We start from the raw sequence: 23,971 nt of genomic DNA on the forward strand, positions 1-23,971 counted from the left end.
CTTTTTCCTCATAAGCAATGTGGGATAGAAAAAGCTCCACGACTTTATGACTCTCCAGCTAATCACCTCAAGAGCTTTGACAAACTCACTTCAGTGCTGTGTAAAATCAGAACTCCTACAACGCCCAGCGGGCTCGCCTCCCCCCTCCCCTCTGCTTCGTGCAGTCTTTCTCACATGCACACTCCGCAGAGGCAGGAAATGCTTCCCAGGCAATCTGGGCCTGGTTGTGGAGGCCCCTTTCGCAAAACATCAGTCTGAATTTAGTAGACAGAAGTCACTAGGAACGCCTTGACAGACTCCTGCTCTAGCTAAGGCTCCCTCCAGCTGCGGAGGCTGTTTTTGTTAGAATCACACACTGCGTAAAACTGCTTAGAATAGAGCCATGATCTCAACCATGAAATGTGAACTTATATGTTGGAGAAAGTAACGGGAACGGACTTCTTCCCTAACCTGAGAGTTGAACAATGTCATGCCTTGGAGTTTCAGCTCCTCGCTGTCTAGGTAAGACGCTGTGGACTATCTATCTTTCTACTTGGAGGCAATCTTTGAAGAGGCAGAAAGATGGGGATAAATGTTAGCATCTTGCACAGAGCAGTGAGTTCCTAGGTTTTAGAACTAAGCCATGAAATCAGAAGTGGGAAATGTTGTGAGTAGAAAACTGTGAGTCAAACTGTTTTAGCAAAATGTCAGTTCTAAAATAGGCTCCACAGAGAATTTATTCTTTTCCTCCATAAACTAAGACTTTGTTTTAATCCCTTTTTATTCTTAATTTATTTATGAATAGAACTACAAGACCAAGTTTCCTATTACATAGCATAATATGAAACAAACACTTATTCTCACACATAAGTGTGAGGTGTCAATGAATTCTTTTTTATCTCTTTTCTCTTGCCAACAGGGAGAGTAGATAGCACTAGAGTGACTTTCTTAATCTCCAAAGAATATTTGTCTCATTTAAAATATGATGCTTGAATTCCTCCATATTTTCCCAAACCAATATTAACCACAGCTCAAGCTGCTGAGATACAGCCTAAGTATTTTATTAATTAAAGAAAGTAAATGCATAAAATTTAACCACTCTTAAGTAGTATTTAATCTGATTTTCAAAATGTTTAATATCAGCACTGAATTTAATTTTTATTAACTTCCCTGAAGTCACTGGTCAGGTCATATTTTTGTGAATATTTTTGAATAATTGAAGTAAATCTCAATGACAACAACATTCATCATTATAATTTTAAGGCAGCCGGAAATCACTACAATTATATGGTCATGTGTTTATAATTTATATAATCATAAGATTATATTTCCACTGGGCAACAGTCTCTGTAAGGTATCTTAAGTGTTTAAATGTGCCATATATGAGGAAATATATTTAGTAATGACTAAAATGGTATTGACTTTTAATGTATAACATAGTGTTATATTTATATTTCTGAATATTTAGAAAAAAATAACCTTTTTATAAAAATAATATGCAATGGTATGTAAAGGGATTAAACATGTATTTCTAAACCTGTTAGATGAACACAAAATATATACTAAAGATAAGAGCTATTTGACAGTTGTATCATAAGGAATTAACTGTCTTAATTATAAACTTTTACATATTGCAAGGGGACCATTTGCTGCATTAGGCATTTATTCTTAAATTCTATGCTGGAATAATTTATATTGGTAAATCTTAACTGTTCACTAATAATTTAAGTAATGTTAAGACTAAATATTAAAAATAATAATCTATTTGTAAGAATGTTAAAAATACTGACATATAACTTGTTATTTAATAAAATCTCTGAATAGAATTTCAAGGAAGAAACTAATAATATAAGACATCACTCTTTAACACCATTATGAGGTTGCCACAGGAGCTAAGAAATGACATTGAAAAATGGCCTGTCCCAGGTCATACCACTAGCTAGTAGAAGAGATGACACTGGAACCCCTGTATCCCGGTTTATACTTCAAATATCTTTATACTACATCATCCTGCTCTCAGATAATGCTTATGCAGAATAAAATATTCACATGCCCAGTGAAAGTCGACTTTAAGACAGAGAATCAGAGCGCTTCTTTAAAAAAAAATAAGCTGCCACGAGAATTACAGTGTGGGAAAAATGGTTTTTAAAAAAACTATCAAGTTTACTCAAATGCAAGTTTTCTTTAAAAACATTGATTTGCCTTCAACAAATTCTTCAAGGGAGTAACTTGTTTGTCACTATTTTGTTGCATTTCATGATTATGCCAAAAGAATCAATCCATATGTTAATAATCACAGTAATTTTAAACGTATGTTACTTAAGAACATAGGGCTAGAACAGAGCTTGTCTGGTTCATATCCTTGCGTTCAAATGGTACCATAATGAACTTACCCAAACAGTAATGTTCAGAGGAGATGTTATTAACCCATCCCCCACTGAAACTGGTTTAATGGATGCAGACTTTCTTCCATTTATCTAACTTAAGTTTCTATTGCTGCAGTCTATTTCCAGTTCTATGGGTTTTTCCTCAGTGGAACTATAAAAAGCCTAAATGGACATATGAAAACATAAGTGTATATTTCTAAACCTAATAAGCACACTTCCTTTCATTTTCCCTTCTGTAGCTTATTTTTAATCTTTTCATTGATTATATCTACTTCGAGCCTTCTGTAAGGCCATTTAGTTTAGAATACAGAATTTGTTACAGTATGTAAATAAACAGCTGACCAGCAGCACAGTGTAAAATGGGAGAGTTGGCTCTTTCATCTGTATCATCCATCATACATGACAATATATGTGCTATGCACACTGAATGAGACATAGCCCTTTCCAAGGCAAGAGCTTTTCTCATAAAACTAATATATGTCATTGCCAGTACATGCTATTTCTTTTAAGAGAATGTGTGTAATGATGCTTTTCCCCCATTTTTATGAAACAGATTGGATGTCATTACCACTTAAAAATTACATTACTCAACACCTCCAGTGTTACCACATTCCACATTATTGGGATGAGGAACCAATGCAGTAAAGAAACAGCCTATATAACTGACTGCAAATTTCCTAGAGGGCCTAGTAAAAGAGAGTGCATCATTTTAAGGGCCTTATTTAAAAAAAAAAATTGTAGAATTTTTAGGTGTGGTGTAATCTTACAGAGGATGAGTCTTCTAGTCTTAAAATAAATTTAAATTTGAACATGTAGAATTTACCTTTTGTTTTTATCTTATTTGTTTCTTTCTGGAGAATGAATGAATTGGTGTCAGTAGTTGGTGTTATCTTACAATAAGATGCTCAGATTCTCTCTGAAGAAATTATTACAGTACAGCAAAGTTCCAAACCAGAGAGGGCCTAGATCTGGATCAGAGAATTTTATTATGAAAATAGAAAATGTCAAGAATTTGAGACATGAAAATTTAAAGAAGATGAGGGGGAAGTGAAAAAAAGAAACAAATCCAGATTTGAAGGAAGTGGCATGAATACTGTGCCTTCTTCCCCCCACTTGAATGGGAAGCCCCTTATGTGCACAATTTACACTGAACAGGTGGAGAAGAAGCCCAACTGCAGATTAAATTTGGTGTAGATATAGAAATACATGGACTTGCATGGTTCTATTTTGGCATTAAACTGCTAGTCAATTCATAGAGTTTTGAGAAATGGATGGGCTTAGTTTTTAAGGAAGTTAAACAGAATAAAGATGAAATGTGGATCTTGAGACTTAGTTTTAAAAAGATGGTTGGTTTTGATTCAGTGGATTATAGAGTAAATAAGTGAACTTGAAAAGATTATACAGGGTCTCTGACACAGACAAAACAAGGTGAAAGGTAATGTAAACAAGGTGCATATGAACTTGCACATCAATTAAGATAGATGGGTAAACAAAAAGTATTGTGGCGAGCTGTGCATGGGAAAAGGTTGTTTAGTGTTGGGCTGAATTAACAAAGTGTTTTAGCAAATAACAATTCAAATAATGCAAAGATAAAATCATTCCTATTATTGGAAATAAGAGAGGAAGAAAGTAGGAAGATCAGAAAGCAAATTTGGAAATTCAGTGTTTCTTTTTATTCCCAGAAACTAGCAAAATTCAGATCATGTCAGGTGCTGTCAATACCTGTTTGTCAATAAATGTCTGTGAATAAACAGGAAGGAAAGAGGAAAGAAAAGAAAGCAAAACTAGGTTTGAAGATTAGGGGTTGTGGAACTTTTTTTCAAACATCTTGTAATGATAGAATAATAATTTTTAAAGGGGAAAGAAAATAGGAGGTTGTCAAGAGTCATCAGAGCCTGAGGCCAGAGGTTAATGACACTCTCATAAGTTGCCATTACAAGTTCATTAAGAACCAGAAGGAAGCAGAGCATCCAGAAATAGTTTGAAATTAAAAGTTATAGAAGGCCAGTGAGCACAACGCACCAGTGAATTTTCCACGATTTAAATGGAGCAGTTTACTGAAAAGTCCAATGAGCAGAGTCAGAAAACGGCTCTAATTTGCATCTTTGCCACTTGATGCTCTACGATTTGAAGCAGGCTCCATAACTACATTGAGCTCTGCTCTTTATTGGTAAAGTGGGAAAGGAAGTGAAAATATTTGTATCACTGGGTCACTTTGAGCATCACATGGGATGTTGTATATGCAAATTATTTTGCATACAGTATAATAAACAAATCTGTTTAAAAAAGCATAATCAATGAATCAAGAAAGGAAGAATCATGGTGGTTCATGTTTTGGTCAAAATTGTTCATCTGTATTAAAATTACATGGAAATATAGCTCAGACTGAGCCATGGGTTCGGCAGCTAAGGTTTACCGCGAACTACGGGAGTCAACATCATTGTCAGCAGCAGCAGCATGTGACTTAGCACCTAGTGAGCTCTTGCGATATGCCATGAGTTAAGTGTTCTGTGTGTACTCTTAGCTCATTATTGTCATTTTAGCTCAATAGTTACAATTTTCCCCTCAACATTTTTTTATTATTCTCATTATAGAAGTGAGAAAACTGAGGAACATAAACTTAGGTAACGAACCCAAATCACAGGGCAGGGGGAGCATTCTTTAACAGCCATCTTCCTTTCACAGAAAAATGACACTAGTAATTTCTTCCCACTAACATGTATTTGACATGAGCTAGTGACTTAGTCCCGCCAAAATTCCTCCCTGTAAAGGTAGAGTGATGATAGTACCTACTTCGTAGAGTATTGGTGAGTATTATCACTAAAGGAGATAGTGTAAGTAAATACCTGACCCACAACAAATGCTTCATAAGTGGAAGCTTTTTTTTAACTGTTGTTATTATTATCATGATCATCAAAATTTTTAATGCACCTATTACAATGCACATAAGAATATGATTAAATAAAATGAGAATTATAAATATTAAATGTGGAAAATGAAAGTTGATCTCAGAGGCACTGACCACTGGTAGGATGATACCGACCTAACAGAAGTAGCTAAGTGCCCAATGTTTTTATATTCCTCATTTTAGCAAAAGTTGTACTTATTGAATGAAATCTCAGTATCCTACTACCACCTCGCTATCTGAGCACCTGTGTTGATGTAGTCATATCTCTTACTTATATTTAGTGATTACTGTGTCTAGTGATAGAGTGTTCTTAGAAATGATAGCAAAGCTAAAAATAGAAAGTGACCACTTAAAGCAAAGCCACATCTCACCATGCTGATGATAAGCATTATAATCCATGTCTCTTGTTGAATAGAAGTATCTTTTTATAATAAGGCAAAACCACATTGTACTCCTACTGATTTGCCATCCAAGAAAAGGCAGCCAAACTCCTGATATCAAATTTAACTCTAAGCTATTTCCTGTTGCATAAAAAATTCCATGTGAAACTAGTTCAGAGTGAAGGCAATACTTTTCTTTGGTTATAAGTGATTCTATATACAGAAATAGTAAGGCAATGTATATATTAGTTATTAATTGATTAATTTAATTGTAGAAATATCTATGATATGTAGTTCTAAATACTCATAGAGTTCTGCATAGGAAAGAACACTATTTTTGAGAATACTGTGTACTTTAAAAAAATACAACATGAAAAGACAGATATGTAGAAATTATTGTATATATTATGCAATATTGCCCTCCATGACTGTGTTAATTCTGAGATCTCTTAGAAACCAATTACCCCTCCTTCCCCCCAAAAAATCTTAGTGCTATCAAACAGTATCATTAAATGTTCCAATATTTCCTCAAATTACATGTGGGTTACTCAAGAGAATGTTAAGAGAATTTGCAAACCTGGCTAAACTGAGCTATAAAGCGGTGGTAAGTCAAACATTGCCAGTATCTGGGCTCCTCCCTATAAGAAAACTAGAAACTACTAGGACGACATTAAATAGAAGGAACATGGAGGTAAAAATAGAAGGTACCATGGAAATAATACCTTGCAATTTTGTAACACCCTACTCTTTTCTGATGAGCTGTTTTCTAGCGGATTGACGGAGTTAATTTGCCAGTTTGCTCAATTCCTGGAATATCTTTGACTCTGAAAGCTAAGAATGAGAAAGTTTTCCAAGCTCAAAAGAACTGAAATATACATAAAAATAGAAAAATATTAAAGAGAATTTTTTAATTGGGTACCTACTTCATTTTATTTTTTTAAAGACCAAAAATAATGGAAGCTTGGATGTGTCCCTTGGAAAAAGTGATGGACTACTTATTCCACTGACTTAGCTCATTATAGGTGGTTTACTCTGTAATTTACTAAAATTTTAAATGCTCTTCAGACAGCCTAAAGATATGAAAGCTAGTTCGTACATAATATTTTAAGCTTCACTTAAGCAATTTACCAATAAAGAATTTTAACAGGAGTTTGTTTCCTTCTACAGAGAGAGCTAATGAGGCATAATGAGTAAAATCTGACAGTTGGAAAAGGATGTCGAAGTAGATGGATAATGATTTTGTGAAAGATTAAGACAGAGACTACTACTAAAGAAAGGAAATCTGCATGCAATCAAATGGAGATAAATTCTGACATAATGTTATTAAAGGTCCCTCTCTTTCCCACAGCTTAATTCTAACCTTACCTAATTTGGATTAGGTACCATGACTATTTTAAAGAAAAAGCACTGTGTTTAATAAGGGTTGGCTACTCTGACTAGACTTGTAGAAATGCATTTTTAACTGTGCTGTTATTATCATGTTTTGCTAATTGTTCATACATTTACACGAAGTAATTGAGAAAATCATCTGGTCCGTGCTTTTTGCACATGTCACACCAGGTTGACAATGAGGAGCAATCCTCTTCATGTTATATCATGGAGTTAGGGACAGTGCAGAGGTAACCCAGAGGTACAATTTAGGTTGCTAGATGATTTGTTCTTTGGCAGCTCCATCAAGGGAATTAACTTCATTGTGGCCTCCACAAATGCTCACTGTTATAAAGGTTTACGTTGACATTAGTGAGCGCACACTTGAAAAACTATATTCAGCTGTGATTATATCTGTTTCTCTATTGTTGATTCTGTTCTAATGATGAATACAATTCAAAGTGTTTGGGGCGGCACTTACTATGTGGAAATGTGACTTCTTGAGAATAGGCTAAGCACCATTAAGATTTCAAATCACTATAGATGTTCCCAATCTTTCCATCTCACCAACTGGACCCTTTTCAGTAGTAGCAAAGCAGGCCAGTGTTCTTTTGAAGAACACTAAATCAAGTGTTGTTTTCTTGATTTAGAAACATTCTTGGAAGACCAAGAGTGTATTTCAGAGAGTTGAACCTCCTTTAAATTAAAAGGTTATTCCCCTTATATTTTCGTTTCTTTCCCAGAGCAACTGAGAGCATGCTATGTAATAGATATTACACATCTATATACTTTAAACTAGTAGTAAGAACACATATCCTAAAAATTTAACATTGAATGGGTAATTAAGAAGAAAGGCCCTAAAGGAAACCAGAAAAAGCTCTAGCTAGCTAAGGAAAAAGTAGAAAAATAAAGAGAAATTGGCAGTACTATTACCTATATCTTTATTTTCTCTTCTATTAAATATGCAGATTTATGTAAATATGTTTTAAAATTATCCAGGGGTCAATCATATATACCTGTATATGCTTATGGATTTTATATATATGTATTTTATATTTATATATATATATTAAATCTGTGTTCTGAAAGAACAAAAGAAGATATCTACATTCAAAATGATGAATTAAAAAGTTGCCATCTTTTCAAGAACTGTGGGTGAGGTATCCAGGAAAAGTGCTAAAATAACATCATAAAGAATTCCTCTTTTGATATGTACTTACTCATTGAATGCTATTTATATATTATTTTCTATGTCTTAAACTTCTATCCAGGTAATATTTTTAAAAGACTATATAGCTAATAAGAGGATTGCCAAGGCTCCCTGTCCTAAATTTCAGGAGTTGCCAGAAGGGGTGAGGGAAGAAAGGAAGCCATGAAAGAAATAACCTCATGGAAAACTGCACTGACCTTGGTAGCCAAAAATAACTACCCAAACTGGCACCTTTATTTTGTTGAAAGTATGAGCAAGTATGTGTGTAATTGTGAGGTGCTTGTGTGCTGAGTGGAGCAGGAACAAAGGGGATTAGTTTGAACCTATTGATATTATAGAGAAACTGCAGGCATACTACTTATACATCAACTCAAAATTACTGCTCTGAAACATTAAACTATAGATTATTATTTAACTTGATTTCTGAGATTCATAGATACTTTTTTCCCTATCTTAAGCAAATAATACTCTGAATCATAACACTTAAGATGGGTTTTAGCTATTTCTCCTGATATTTACTTCCGTACTTCTAAACACACAATGTGATTCTAATGTGTTTTTTTCCATTGTAGACATTATCAGTCAATTCCCTACATAGAATATTTAAACATCAGCTCTCTAAAACTATCCTGCTCACCATCGCTAACTGTGCGCCCCACAAAACCCTGTGCTCTGGAAATAGTTGTTCCATAATTTTGATTGAGTCAGTGTTTACTATTTGCATTATCTTGGTTACTGAAAAATTTTACAACTAATTCAGGTAGTATATTATGGTTATATTTCCTTTTTCAAAAAACTTTGTTTTTGTTGGGGTTAAATGATTTCCTTAGTTCTCTATATAATCATTACTAATTCTTTGCCTTAAATTGTCTGACTTTACTCAATTTGGTCACATACATTATATAATTTATTATTTCCATGGTTTTTCTTTTTCCTTAGAGACATTTCTTGTAGAAAGAGTTAGAATTTATGTGAAATGATTGTCCACAACCTGTTCCATAAATTTCACTCTGGAAATTCATTCCTGAGCCATTGTGTTGAATTCATGGCTTCCTTCTTGCCATGTTTCTTTTCTATTTTTTTATTCTCCAATTTGGGTGGAATTATTCCTTCAGTAGTCTCTTGAGAAGAGGAAAAAGGATTTCAGGCTTCTCATATAATTTCAAAGTAGAAATAATTTCCTACCATAACTTTGAAGGTATATTTGTCTGTCTTATTTCTAGTGTTGAGAAATCTAGTACCATTAGGATTCCCAGTACCTAATATATAATCTCTTTTTTCTCTCTCTGATAATATTTATTACCATTTGTTTACCTATAAATTCCTAAAATTTCACAAAAATGTTTTTTGGTATGGTCTATTTTTATTCTTTGTATTATTGCCTACTCCATGAATTCTCTTCAATCTGAAATTTTAGGTCATTAGTTCTGGAAAATTCTCTGATTTTTTTTTTCTTTGAAAAATTTCTTTCATCAATTTTTTTTGAAATGTTCCATAGAAATTTGCTACCATTGTGTGGTCAATGAGTTTTCAAGTTGTAAGCAATTTTGTAGAATAGTAAACATCTGAAGCCAGAAAGAAAGAAAGACTTACCACATATAGTAGAAAATCTATCTCAATTTCCATTTGACCTGCATGCATTGGAGGTAGGAAATTTCTCACAGAAGGCCTCATTCACGGGTTTCCTCCACAGGAAGCCTTATTTAACATTTGCACCATTCCCAACACTACAGAAAGAAGGAAAGAAAGAAGGAAGGAAGAAGGGACAGAGAGAGGGAAGGAAAGAGAGAGGGAGGAAGGGAGGGAAAGAGGGAGAGAGGGAAGGAAGAAAGAGGAAGGGAGGATAGATGATCCCCTTCTTTGTGTTAAATTTTCCATGGCATTTGTGCAAGAACTTATTATCCTTGTTTACATGAATTTCTTCCAAAAAAATTGAAAGCTTCTTTAGGAAAGGTTGCATATATTATATATGTAGGCCTATATTCCCAATATTTAGCAGAATCTCTGTGTCCCATTGGGTACAGAATAGACACTTGTTGAATGAATGATGATCAGGCAGTGTTACCGTCAGTTCTACAGTACTGCCAACAATAAGTCCTTCATTTGCCTCATGTTCTTCTAGGCTATAGAATCAGCAATAGTGATTATCATCAAACTCTTCTTCCTTAGGGACAATTGCCAGGCCAAAATCTAAGGTATGTGTTTATTTCAGCAGCAAGTTCAAAGAAGAGCCATGATCACTGATATCAGATATATGTCAGTGATTCTCAATAGAATGTATTCATTTGTAGTTGTTTATTAGTACAATTATAATTAATTTTAAAAAGATATACTGTATGTCATAAAAATGCTTATCTTATGGCCCTGGCCGGTTGGCTCAGCGGTAGAGCGTCGGCCTAGCGTGCGGAGGACCCGGGTTCGATTCCCGGCCAGGGCACACAGGAGAAGCGCCCATTTGCTTCTCCACCCCTCCGCTGCACTTTCCTCTCTGTCTCTCTCTTCCCCTCCTGCAGCCGAGGCTCCATTGGAGCAAAGATGGCCCGGGCGCTGGGGATGGCTCTGTGGCCTCTGCCCCAGGCGCTAGAGTGGCTCTGGTCGCAATATGGCGACGCCCAGGATGGGCAGAGCATCGCCCCCTGGTGGGCAGAGCGTTGCCCCATGGTGGGCGTGCCGGGTGGATCCCGGTCGGGCGCATGCGGGAGTCTGTCTGACTGTCTCTCCCCGTTTCCAGCTTCAGAAAAAAAAAAAAAAAAAAAAAAAAAAATGCTTATCTTATGGAGTATTAAGTGCTACAAAATTAACCCAAATGATAAATTTGAAATCACTTTGTGTCTGAACATCCTGTGCATTAATATCACAAAAACATATATTTGGACAATTCACAAATATTTTTGTGGAAATTTACATAATTGGAATACACACAGTCTCCTATAATGTTAATACAGTGGTGTTTGAACACATGCATTTAAGAAGTGAAAAATCCCCATGGAAATTCACTTCATAAAATCAACACCCTGGAATGACCTACACTTTTCCAGACCCTTCATCCAAACACTCAGCAGCTGAGCTCATTCTGAATGAAACTACATAAAAACGATTACCAAAAAAATGTAATAGAAATTTACAAAATAAGAAGTCAGTAGTTAGAAGTATAATTTTAAATAAAGCATCCTGGTGAAGCTGGTCATAAGGACTTGGACTTTTTGAAGGATTTTATCATCTTACATATAGGACGGATTGTACCTAATTCAGATGGTTTAGAAAATCAGGCCCATATGCTGAGAGGTGACTGAAACTAGTCCAGTGCTCCTTATTGTTAATATTCTGTTCAGCTTTTAGATCGTGCAGGCAGATTTTAACTATAAATATTACAAACCAGAATTTAAATAGGAAGTGTTAATAAGAAAGCTTGTAGATATATTATCTTAATCTGTCAGACCACAGAATATTATGCAACGAGCACTCAAAATGTAGTGATGATGATCATAACAATAATTAGGACATTGATCTTCAAAGTAAAGACACATTATTCACGAGAATAATTGGGAAATAACCTAGAATAGAGACAGAAGGAGTTAACACTATATACTATATATTAGGACAGAAGGAGCTAGTATATATTTAATTCTTAATCTCTCTTTGTAGCCAGATTGTCTCAGAACTTCTTGAACTGTCTTCCTTTGATGGTATAAAGCACTTACTTACTTGTTAAGGTTGGGTGGAATTAGTTAATATTATGATAAGGTCTTAAAAGCAAAATTTAATATAATCTGTTCCCCAAGGGGTTAATAAAACTCTTTTTCTCCTTAGTAAAAGAAAGGAAACCAGAATTCAGTCTCAATTTAAATGTAAATGTGATTTAGGAATGACACAGTAATACCACTTGGCATTTCTTAAGTTAGCCCTCTCTTTTCTACACTGGATAAAAATAAAGAAAAGAAAGCATCTAAAACAGAACCACCCTATTACAGCCCAAATTTGCCCATGAAAGCAAGAATTTTCTGACCTGCATCTATGTGTTTTTTCCACTTTCTGTAACCTCCCACACTATAATGACTTATGCATGGAATTCAAGGACTTTACATTTTCATTTGAGTGCGGAATGAATGCCAACATGGAAAATGTGAATGCTGACCGTTTTCAAAGATGCTCACAGACCTTTGAGGGAACCAAATAGTAGCCCGAAAGATATTTGGTCAGGCTGGGGAACCGAATTCTAGTACATTCCTTCACTTCACTGGTCTCCACAGGATGGGAATATTTACCTTTCTGGCATGTGCTTAGAGCTTAGTCAGAATAGCTTGAAATTTTTGGTGAGGAGTCAGACCTCTTCCCGATAGACTGGAGTGACCCAAAACCAGCACAGCAGTTAATCTTGTTTATGGTTAAAATCCATAAGCCAATCCATGTTCTGTACTGGAAATTCTTATGTGAAGTACAAACTAGAAGTGTCTGCTTTTGGAGATTTTTCTTTTACACTCTATTAATTTGATTTCATTATGGAATAACATTTTATAAGGCTGAGTTTACACTGGTATAATCTGTGTCCTTTAACTAAGGGTTGTAATATTCAAGGCAAAAAGTATGGATACCAGGAATGCGTTTATATTCTGACCTTATCTTATGCCTGGTTTTCTTGTTTACTTTAATTTTTTATGGCCAAATTCAAACAGAAGTATACAAACTAAGCTCAATAGAAGCCAAATAAATAGATGAAAAGCTCTGAGGAATTATTCCGATTGTCTTAGCATACTCACATCTCCCTTTTGCTTCCCCTGAATTCCTGCCTGAGTTTAGAGTGTATATATACTAAAGATCTGTGGCAGAAAGGGGTGGAGGTGGGATCTCATTCCATGGAGACAATGGCTATCTAATCCTGGCCTTAGAACCAGGGCCTCATCTGAATCTGGCTCACTTCCTGGATATATATATAACCTTGGGCACGTTATTTAATTTCTCTAGGCTTCAACAATACTAGCTAGCTAGCTAGCTAGTAGTAGCAGTAATAGGATACATATAAATGTATTCATCCTGAGATATTGCAAATGGTATGTGTTACACTTTCTTATCCATGAATTATGTGTTAATATGAGCTAAACTGGATTATTTCATGTTTCTTAGTCACTCCCTGGAGTAACTACATCCTGATAGCTCAGGATCTGTATTAGCTCTTTGGCACACTAATACATTACAAGTGCTGTCTCTATAGCTCAAATTTTGCCTGAACAGTTCCCTGGTGGCCTTCGTTGAAATTCAAACCAAACAGCAAATAGATTTCTGTAAAAACCTATGTTCACAAAAGTAAATTAGGAAAGCAGGTAAGCTAGAGTAACAAGTTTCTTCTGGTGAATTTTATTAAGTATTGCAATCCAAATATTTTCTTACTGGAGTGTTCAGTGTTCAATAGTTATATCTCTTTATTCGTTAATAGATCAGTTAATCCAGCGGTATTTAAAAATGTTGTCAATGACTTTCTGATCAGAAACATTCGATGTAAAATTTTCTTCTAATGTTAGGCTGCTTCTTAAAAAGGTGACACTATTAAAGCTATTAAACAGAAATTTTATAAACTCAATCTTTCTAATACTGATTAAGTGCTCTCTTTTCCAAGATATATTTTTTACTTTAGAATCATATACTGAACTATATATATATATATATTTAAATTTTTTAACAGGTGGTGAAATGATAAAACTCATTCTCTTCAATCGGCAAATTTGAAGTAATCTTTCATCAAGTTCCATCTCCTTTTGTCTCATATGGAATGTATCTCTCTATCTGTTGTTAAACTACAATGACATGTCTGTAGCTATCAGAAAGAGAAGCTGGGAAGAACATGTGACCCAATGGATGGAACAGGCTTTTAGTACTGATGATCATAACACACCATGTCATCATGGACTAGGAGCTGACAGCTTGCAGGCAAGTATGGAAAAAGATGCAACTCTAAATGCGGACCGCAAAGAGAAGTGTGTTTCACTACCGGACTGCTGTCATGGATCAGAGCTGAGCGATTTCCCTGGAAGGCCAATGGGTCACATTTCAAAGGAGGTGGATGAAAATGACAGCCACGAAGGTGAGGAGTTTCTTTCTCTGGAAGCCAGCACAGAAACACTAGTGCATGTTTCTGATGAGGATACCGATTCTGATCTATATCTCAAAGACGATAAACAGATTTTAACTTCCCAAGGGCATAAAACATCAGACCAACATGGCGTCAAAGGAGCAGGCTCCTTACTAAAGACATTGCCTGTCCCAGAAAGAAACCAAGATGTTTATAAGTCCTGGGGACTGGCTGGTGGAACTGATTTAGCACTAGTAGAACAAAGGGGGGAGAGAAAAGTTATTGATATTATAAGTAAAAGCCTGGAGCTTTGTCATGATATAAGCTTATGTGAAATAAAAGATGCATCCCAAATAAATGTCTGTGATGCATTGAATGTGAAGGATACTGTGCCTGAGAAGCAATTGCTTAATTCTGCTGTAATTGCCCGGCAACGAAGGAAACCTGACTTCCCTAAGGAGGAACATGAAAGAAACACCTGCAGTGTAGTACAAGATGAGTGTTTTGCTATTCCTTGTACGGACAGAGGACTGCCATTATTAAAAGCAGATACTGGAAGCTGCCTTCTGCAGCCTCTTTCCTACCCCAGTGGAATGTCAGCTGAAAATGGGCTGCGGAAGAGTGGTTTCTCAGAACATCAAAACAAGAGTCTCCCAGAGGTCAACTCAGGAGATGGCACGCAGTGTTTACACGTAAAGGAGCCTCTGGCCACCCAGGAACCCACAGATAATCAAGTCAGACTTCGCAAAAGAAAGGTAAGACACATGCATAGATTATCTCACTTTTGGAATTTTGTAAATATCCTTGTTTCCATCACTTTTTTTTTCTTTTGGTAATATTAAAGAGATATGTAGATGTTTCTTTTGCCCAGTAATGTAGTTGTGTAACTCAAAATACCTCTCAGGGAAACCATTAAAATTTGTAAAAATTAAAATGTAATAACCTACCCATTTCTTTAATAATATTTACAATGGTTTATGAACGTTTTATTTTGAGATTGTGTTGAAGACAGAGTTGGTTTCACTTTCTTTAGTTGGAATTAAGGAGTCACCAGAAAGCATAGTGTTCAAAGCCCATCTGAAAAGTAACCTTTAATTTTCAGAAAAAAAAGTCAAGGTATTTTTTAAAATTTAATATCACTTATTTGGGTTTGTTTCTTTGTCCCTTGGGAAAGCATATTTTATTATAGAGAAAGTACTATAAGTTACATGTTAGAAATGACATATATATATGCGCAACAATACCCCCTTCGCAAAACTAGGCTGATATTATTTGAAATGATCCCTGGCACATTCATTATCAATAGATATATCAACATTTCTTTAACTCTTGACAAAAAAGGGCCAATAACTGAGATTAGTTTTGTATGCCAAGGCCCCCTGACTAATGCTAGATGCTATGCTCCCTTAAGTAGTTTCGAGGTGAGAGAAGCAAGGTTTGGAGTGGAGTTACATAAAGCATGGGTTAGCTAGTGAATGCTTGACCAAAGTTTGTCTTGTAGTTAGGATTTTCCCAAAACTCTTCCAACAATGTACTGCTCTATAATCCTAGTATAAATATGCATACAGTTTCTTCTATAAATCCAATATGGCCATTGACATTGAAAAAGCAATGCCGATTGGACACTGTAGTGTGACATCCTTGACCCTCTTTTGATATAATATTAATCTGTAATTGTAATTATAACACAAAATTCATGTTCTCAGTTCTGTTCAAGTAAGTGATCAACAAGAGGTAAAAATCTCCAACTCTCTTTGTGGTAAAGAAATCTGGTTTCCATAAACTGTGGTTTCACTAACAAACTAGATCAGTGACATGTCATAAGTCAGTTTAAGTGAAGCCAAAGACTTTACAGCAAAGATCAATGTGCCCAAACTATATACCAACGGATCATTCTGCGCTTCTGGCAAACCCTTCCTTATACAAATTGTACTAAAATGCTAATGCTCCATCAAGTTGTTTAGATTGGAATGTTCAGGTCACTTTTTCAGAAATTTTTGTGTATCCTATCAAATCTGTTGGAGGGAATGCAATAATGACATCAGAGAGTATTAACCAACCTATGACATAGCTCCCTTAAAGTAAGTCAAACCCTGCCCAACTGCCGACAGAAACATTAAAAATTCCAGAAACATATGCTCACCACTTGGATATTTCTATCAATACTAAGAATGCTGGAAAGAATTTGCTCTTGGACATGCCGCTATAGCATGGTTGCATTGTGAGAGCTGTAATTATATCTCATCTACAAGTTCTAACTTAAATATTCTATTTTAAGTATTTCATCATTCTAAAGTGTTATGGCATTGTCTGGTGAAATATTTGTTTTGACTCTACATTGTGATGCCTTATAAAACCAGGTTTAATGCAAAATTTTAAATTTGGAATTTACTCTGGAAAAGTATGATTATAGGAGAAGCCTCTAGAATAAAATGGTGTAGGAATTTTTGTTCTATCTTATACTGATGAGTTAAAATACCTTTGACTTGGCAATTAGCCATTTTAGGACTTTGTCAAAAGAAATAATAAAATAATTTTATAAAAATTTATGTACTGATATGTTCCTAGGTGAAGTGTATGTTACTGACAAAAAATAAAAAAATAAATTTCCATCAACCAAGAATGTTTAATTATCATTTAGAATACTATGTATATGCTATAGTTAATAATAAAATTTTATATATAAACTATGCTACAGTTTGGAATGCTATGCAACCATCAAAAAGACGGAATGAGATCCATGTATACTAACTCATGATGCTCATGATACTGCGTATCTGGAAATGCCAAACCCAGAACAATGTATCTAGCATAGCCCAACTTATATAGAGATAGATACAGATATAGATATTAATACTGGTATAAATCTCTCTATGACTAAATAAGAATATGCTGTGTGGACGAAAAGGGACCACATGCTGAACCTGACCAGCTCAAGTGAGCCTTGAATAGTGTCCTCACAGACCCAGAGACCTAAAGTAAACACACAGGATGGACTGAAATTGAGTCTTTTTTTTTTTTAATTGAATTTTAGCGAGAGAAGAAGGGAGGGAGAGAGACAGAAACATTGATCTGTTTCTGTATGTGCCCTGACAAGGATCAAACCAGCAGCCTTTGTGCTTCAGGGCGATGTTCTCACCAACCTAGTGATCTAGCCAGGGCAGACTTTCTAACTAAAAGCAGTTCATGGTGGGTAGTCATGTCCTACGCAGGTACTGTTCTCTAATAAAGGTCAATCCTTACCTGAATCCAGCCTGACTGTTGTCTTTTGCATCTACAATATTGTACCTGATAACATGAGGGTTATCTTCTTTCCGGCCTCCCGGGGCAAGTGTCCCACCAGGGCAGGAACCCACAAATCCCTTCACTGTTACTGTTACCATGTTAATTAACTATGAACTATCTTATTCCTGCCTATGTAAAAAAAGTTTCATGACTTTTTATCCCCCTTGCTTTCTCCCACCTCCCTAATTTATCACCAATCCAATCTATTTCATGTAACCCCTTTATGTCTCTGTATAAAACAAGTGGTAAAACCACCACTTTCTGGAGCACATTCTCAATCTATTGAGACTTTGTTTCCTGGCAATTGTCAACAATTTGGCTCAAATAAACTCATTAAAAATTCTTACAGGTTTGGAAGTATTTTTATGTTGACAGCTGAATCCTAGATAAATAGGCACACAATTGTTAACAGCAGTTACTTTAAGATAATAGAATTAAAAGGGTAGAAACAAGGGATTTTCTCTTTTTACCCAATATAATTTTTATAAAAGACTATAGAATTATGGGAGAAATACATGTACTTAACAAATGTACATAAAGAAAATAATGTTAGATGTATAAACGACTTGAAGCAATTTTTGCTTGACACAAAACAACGCTTCATCTTGTTATCATGATTATTATTACTTTTACAAATGGAAACAAATATTTATAAAGTCTTTCAAAATATTGACAAGAGTTCAACTACTTGAGTCCTCATCCAGTGCGTCTTGTTTACAACAGATAAGCCTTTGGGAGAGACACATTTTCATGTCAAAGGAAGTAGATGCCAGTATCTGAAAAGAGTTTGATCAATTGTCTGTAGCTTCCAAACTCTTTGTCAGCTATGGTGACAGCTTTCAGATTAGAGTTTGGAAAGGTGAAACAGAATATGAGCTAATAAAATTTTAGTTAGAGAACTTTAATCAGCCTATTATCTGATGGTCATGTGAGTGAACCAAATCCTTCGTTGAATTTATGAGCATGAGTGTTTTTTGTTTGTTTTCTTCTCTTTGGTCAGGATATAATCAAGAGTCTAAGCCTTGCAAAAGCTGAAAACAAAAACAGAGCTTATAAGAGTGATCTTCAGAATGTACTGAAATAGTATTCTAAAGACACTGTACTGTAAATATAAATGATCATTTCTTGAAACCTATAAATCTTGGCAGGCATGTACTGTATTGCATGATATATTTTTTTCTTGTTTTCCAATGATGTTTTTGGCCATCAAGGATAGCTACACGTATATTTACTAGAAGTTCCAATTGGAGAGGACTGTATTTGTAGTATATATAAATATTAACCTTTTAAGCTAATAATTTTCCTGAATATGATGAAATGTATCATTAAAGTGAAGCCACTGAAATCAAAGGGAAACCAAATAGATTATGAGCAGACATCAGAAATGAGCTAGCCAGAAGGTTGTGTGGCATAGGACCAGCACTTATAGGGCGTGGGTGGGTCTTTGGGGTAAAGCAGCTGGTTAAGAGTAAATTCTGAAACAAATTCCAAAGAAATCTGGAGGAGGGAGACAGTCTAAGAAGTGGTCTTTTAAAACCAAATGAGATGTGAAGATGGAAAATATGTAGGAAAAAACTTGAGGTTAGATTTTTTTTTTTAGAGAACTAGTATATTTCTTCTTGATGGTGGTTTACTAATTAAAGAGAGGCCAAAATTCAGTCTTCACTAAAGGCTATTTTTAAAGTTCCCAAATTTTTGAATAACCATAACAGTTGCATAAATGTATGAAGATGTTTTCATTTGCTCACATTAAAAAATAAACCATATTACAAAGCAAAATAAACTCTGAAAGATAATGCAAAAATAGTCCAAACTTTGAGAAGACACACAATGGCACATTTGAACAAAAACCCCACAGTCTAACAATAAACTAAATTGTATCATTTACGCTACAAATTTGACTGCTATCACAGAAAACCAGCATAAAAGTGCCTTAAAGAGCATCTTTCTCATGCACACACATAATTATTGTGTATGTTGTCAAAACCCCAGACCTGTGTATCTAACTGCTCTGTCACCTTGAGCTGGATGAGTATAAAAGGGAAGGAAAAACTTGTCTAAGAAATAAAAACCAAAAACATGGTTGAGGCCCCAAGAATGGATGTTGAATGATAGCAAGGACCAGTGGAAGAATTCGAGTTTGTGAATAAGCCTGACAAGAGGTGATACAGAGGGAAGGAAGGGAAAGCAGGATAAGTATACACAGGGTGGGGGAAAGGTTGGTTTACAGTTGTGAATACGCTGAGCACTGAGTTTTCTTGTACTATTATTTATTAATTATTGTATTATTTTCTACATGAGCAACTGTGAATCCGCTTTTGTCCGGTTCTGTATAGCTCTGTAGATAGAGTCATAAGAACAGTTCATTGATTTACACTAAGGTCACACTGATTTTAAAGACACAGTCCTGTTGAGCACATTGTATTGTTTTAAAATTTTGTTTCCTGAGGTCAAGAATTAGAGTTGTCAAGGTAAAGTTGTTACCAGATGGAAAAGTGGTCTGTAGATGTATAATACTGGTTCGTTCCAGCCATGTTTTTAGTTGACTGTGTGTCCCAGGTGAAGCTGGTAGCTTTGTGAGTAGCTCGTTTTGTGCCCTTAAGTCATTGAAAACCATCAAATTATTTTATGCCATTTAAACTGGGTTTTGCCTTATAAACAACTAGAAAACCAAAACAACTTTGCAGATATTTGGGGCTCTAATATTTTGCTTTATAACAAACATCATTTTCCTAAAACCAACTACAATGAAAATGCAAAACCATTTAATTATATGATAAAGGATAAACCAGATACCGCATCTGACAAAATCCATCAGTAATAGGTATTGAGCATTTTCAATATCCCAGGCCCTGTTCTGTGTTCTTCTGCATACTTGGTATATCACCATGAGCCAGAGAGCAGTTCCTTACATTATGAACCGTTTGGCCACTAAAATGCCACTAGAGTTCTCTAATAAGGCTTCTGTCTGGCTAACACATACAGCGGGCACTGAAGGTAGGGGGCAGCAGTGAGAAGGAAAGTGAGAAGGGGAAGGGGACACAAGGAGATGTGGAGAAAGAGAAGAAAGAAAGTAGAAAGAGAGATAAAGGTGGGGTAAGGGTGACAAAGAGAAAGAAGATGAGGCTAAAATAGGAGACGAAGAGAGGCACCAGTCCATGGCAAGGAGAAAGAACAAAGCAAGTCTTGACAAAATGTAGACTTATAGCAGGCTGGAATCAGATTGTTTCAACATGATAACATTATGGTTATCACCAACAGAAGCGTAACAAGGAGACCAGGGACATGAATTTGACTCTAGCAATTACAGAGCAGGGGGGATAAACCATTGTTATTTTCATTTCACATTAGGAACTCGGCTAACTTGGGCTATATATAGCTCCACCAGGCTGAGGAAGAAGCCCTGATAATCTCATATTTCAAGACCTGAAAATATTTTTGCATAGAAAGTTGGGGAGGACCTTACCCAATTTCTTCAATCAAATTGTTTGATTCTTTCTTCATTTTTAGTAGACTTATTTCTATTCTAATGTTTACTATGAATTTCATTGATTTCACCATTGCTAACTGAAACATAAACTCACTGGGGCAGTTTCATGTCTATACCAATTCAATTTTTTGTCTACAGCATCTAGCCTAGTGTTTAGGGCCCTGTCCATAATTGTTTCAATGAGTAAATATTTCTGTCATGGTAAGGGACGTATTATCAGAAGACAAATTCAGGTGTCAAGAGCTCAAGTTATAAAGAAGCAAAAGAAATAAAGTCATACAACTAAAATCAGTGACCAAATATTCGTTCCTTTACATTATAATCTCTCTGTTCTTCCTGCTGGTTCCACACAAAAACAGAGTGTGAGGGGACAAGAAGAAGAAAAGAATTCTGTAAAATCAGGGTCTCAGAAACAACCTTCAAGTTTAAGATTATTACTACCCTTTCCCACAAAATAACTTAATTGTAACTATGTAGTAATTTGAGTAGGAAATATTATTTAGAACATATTCATTTGTTTCCAGATAGGAGTGGGCAAGGGTTAGTGAAAAAGAGGAAAATATTAGAACATTTATTTATCTTTATTTTTAATTTTTTCTTTAATTTTGTATACATTTTATAAAATATACAATCTATTGTTACAACAGTATATGTGTTACAGTTTATAAGTAAATAGCATACACATGCTTGCTGAAGAATACAGAATCAAAAATGTTGGGAGGCCTCTGGTTTAGATATTCTCTGGCTTTCCTGGTTAAAGTCACTTTGAAGAAGTTGGGAGCAGAGGGGAGGGGAGATGACAAAAACAAGTGAGTGTAGGTGATGGAGAGACTTTTGTTTAAGTCTTGGACTACAGTAAATTTCTTTTTAATTTCTATTGTGAAAACCACATAAAGTAGAGATCTTTCTGCCAGGTGCCTTAAAGGAAGAAAAATATACTCTGAATAAAAGCAACTAGACCTGAACTTTTCTTGTTCCAGATATTTTTTTTAAGTAGTTATGAAGTGTGATGGGCCTCTCATCCAACAGTCACTTGGACCAAAACTGCATATTTACATTATTAGTAACAAGATCATTAATAAGTTCACATTTACCCAACATCAGCTTTTATTGGAGCAAGAATTAATACATTTTATGATGTTATTTTAAATAATTAATAGGTATTTCAGAGCCAATTTCACATTAGAGGCGGTGGTAATAGTGAAACATTTCATTTCATCCTCATGGATTTCTGTTACTATAAACCAGGACCAACTTATTAATCTTTTAATACCAACAAAACCACCATAGAGTTTGGCTGCCTCCCTCAAAGAAATGCCAATATCCACAAAAGTTGGGATAGCTAGCATACCCTACATAACAGGGCTCTGCCCCTGTTATCTGGACACAAAATCCAATGCTGCCAACAGACTGTTCATTTTCTGGCTCACGTTCTTAGAAATAAAGTATTTCCCTGCTGCCAACAAGATCTCTATTCCACAGATAATTTTCTGTCGAGAAAATTATAGTGCTACTTTAGAGATAACCTCTCAATTTCCAAAGGAAACATAAGCAAATAGGAAAGTACACTTTCATTCTTTTTTCAGTTCTGTCTTTACATTGGCATAGGAATAAAACTAGTGATTAATGAAGCTCTTCAATTTTTGGTTCTATGCTTTAAGCCAGTGAAACTTCAAAAGAATCCATTGCTTTTTATATACATTAAAAGTTAATCTAGGACTTAAAAAGTAATTAAAAGAGCATCATGAGTTGGTCTAGAAAATTAATGGCTTGGTCTGAGCTTGACTTTCTAACCAAGAAATTAAGTCGGGATGAGGAAAAGGAGCACACTATAAACTGAGAGGTGTTATTTAATCTTTGTGGGCATTATGGGTCGCTGAAAATTTGAGACGAGTCCCTACAGATTGTTAGGAACATCAAATGAGATGAAAATGTAATGAAATAGCTGCATAGTACAACCATTAGAATGATCCGCTTTTTAAACTAAAATTTGAAATGAAGATTCCGTAGGTAAATAACTGAAGAATTGCAGACCTATAGCTGAGAAGAGGTCAAATTCTAACAAAATCTATATTCATACCATATATACCCAGCCTTGACTGATTAAAAGTAGAAAAAGTAGAAAAGTGAAAAAAATAACTTTTTGTTTTTTAAAGTTATTTAAATATTATTTAAATTGAAGGTCAATTTATGCCATAAAATCTATTTGTAAATTTCTGATTGAATTAAACTGTTTTCTTAAAAGAAATGTAAAAAGCCAAAATTATAGCAGAAAATCTAAGGATAAAGTAAGTTTATTTAAAAATATTATATATGCACACACACAAATTAATTTTTAATATTTGCAATAATCAAGCACAATCTAAGATACAATATTAGCCTTCCTGCGGTAAGTCTCTTAACTGAGACTTGCAGTAGAGGAAGTGACAAAGCACCCAGGAATGAAGTGGAAGCAACCTACGCAGGGACATTAGCAGGGTGGCTGATGGTGCTCTGCTCCCACATGTTTCTAAAGGAAGTGCAAAGGGAAACAGGAAGCAGGCTCAGCTTCTGTAGTAAGTATCACCTTGGAGGCTCATGGATCCTTTCTTTCTGACCCCCCATCATAAAGGCACAGGGAAGTGAAGTTTCAGTCAACACAGCCAACCAGAGCCTAACTTAAGAAACAAAAGCTGGGCTCTTGAGTTCAGAGTGGTTACTTTTCACAGTATGTTTTTTGCCATGGTGTAGGTCAGGGGTCGGGATCCTATGGCTGCATCTGGCTCACAGACAAATCTTTAATAAAAAAAAAAATAGTAACATTAAAAATATAAAACATTCTCATGTATTATAATCCATTCATTTCCTACCACTCATGTTCATGGTTGTGGGTGGCTGAAGCCAATCACAGCTGTCCTTTG

At 35.2% G+C, this 23,971-nt stretch overlaps 1 protein-coding gene across 1 annotated transcript in view; it reads left to right on the top strand.

Annotated features, from left to right (window-relative positions):
* The first annotated feature begins 213 nt into the window (after positions 1–213).
* Positions 214–23,971, top strand: part of DLC1 (DLC1 Rho GTPase activating protein) — a 377,124-nt gene continuing 353,366 nt past the window's right edge. Inside the window, exons 1-2 of the mRNA XM_066380251.1 lie at positions 214–501; positions 13,910–15,051. Of these exons, the coding sequence (XP_066236348.1) occupies positions 14,032–15,051 (1,020 nt within the window). The 5' untranslated portion in view covers positions 214–501; positions 13,910–14,031. The remainder of the gene's footprint in view (positions 502–13,909; positions 15,052–23,971) is intronic.

This window comes from Saccopteryx leptura, chromosome 4 (assembly GCF_036850995.1).
Source record: "Saccopteryx leptura isolate mSacLep1 chromosome 4, mSacLep1_pri_phased_curated, whole genome shotgun sequence".
In the NCBI taxonomy this organism is placed as follows: Eukaryota; Metazoa; Chordata; class Mammalia; order Chiroptera; family Emballonuridae; genus Saccopteryx; species Saccopteryx leptura.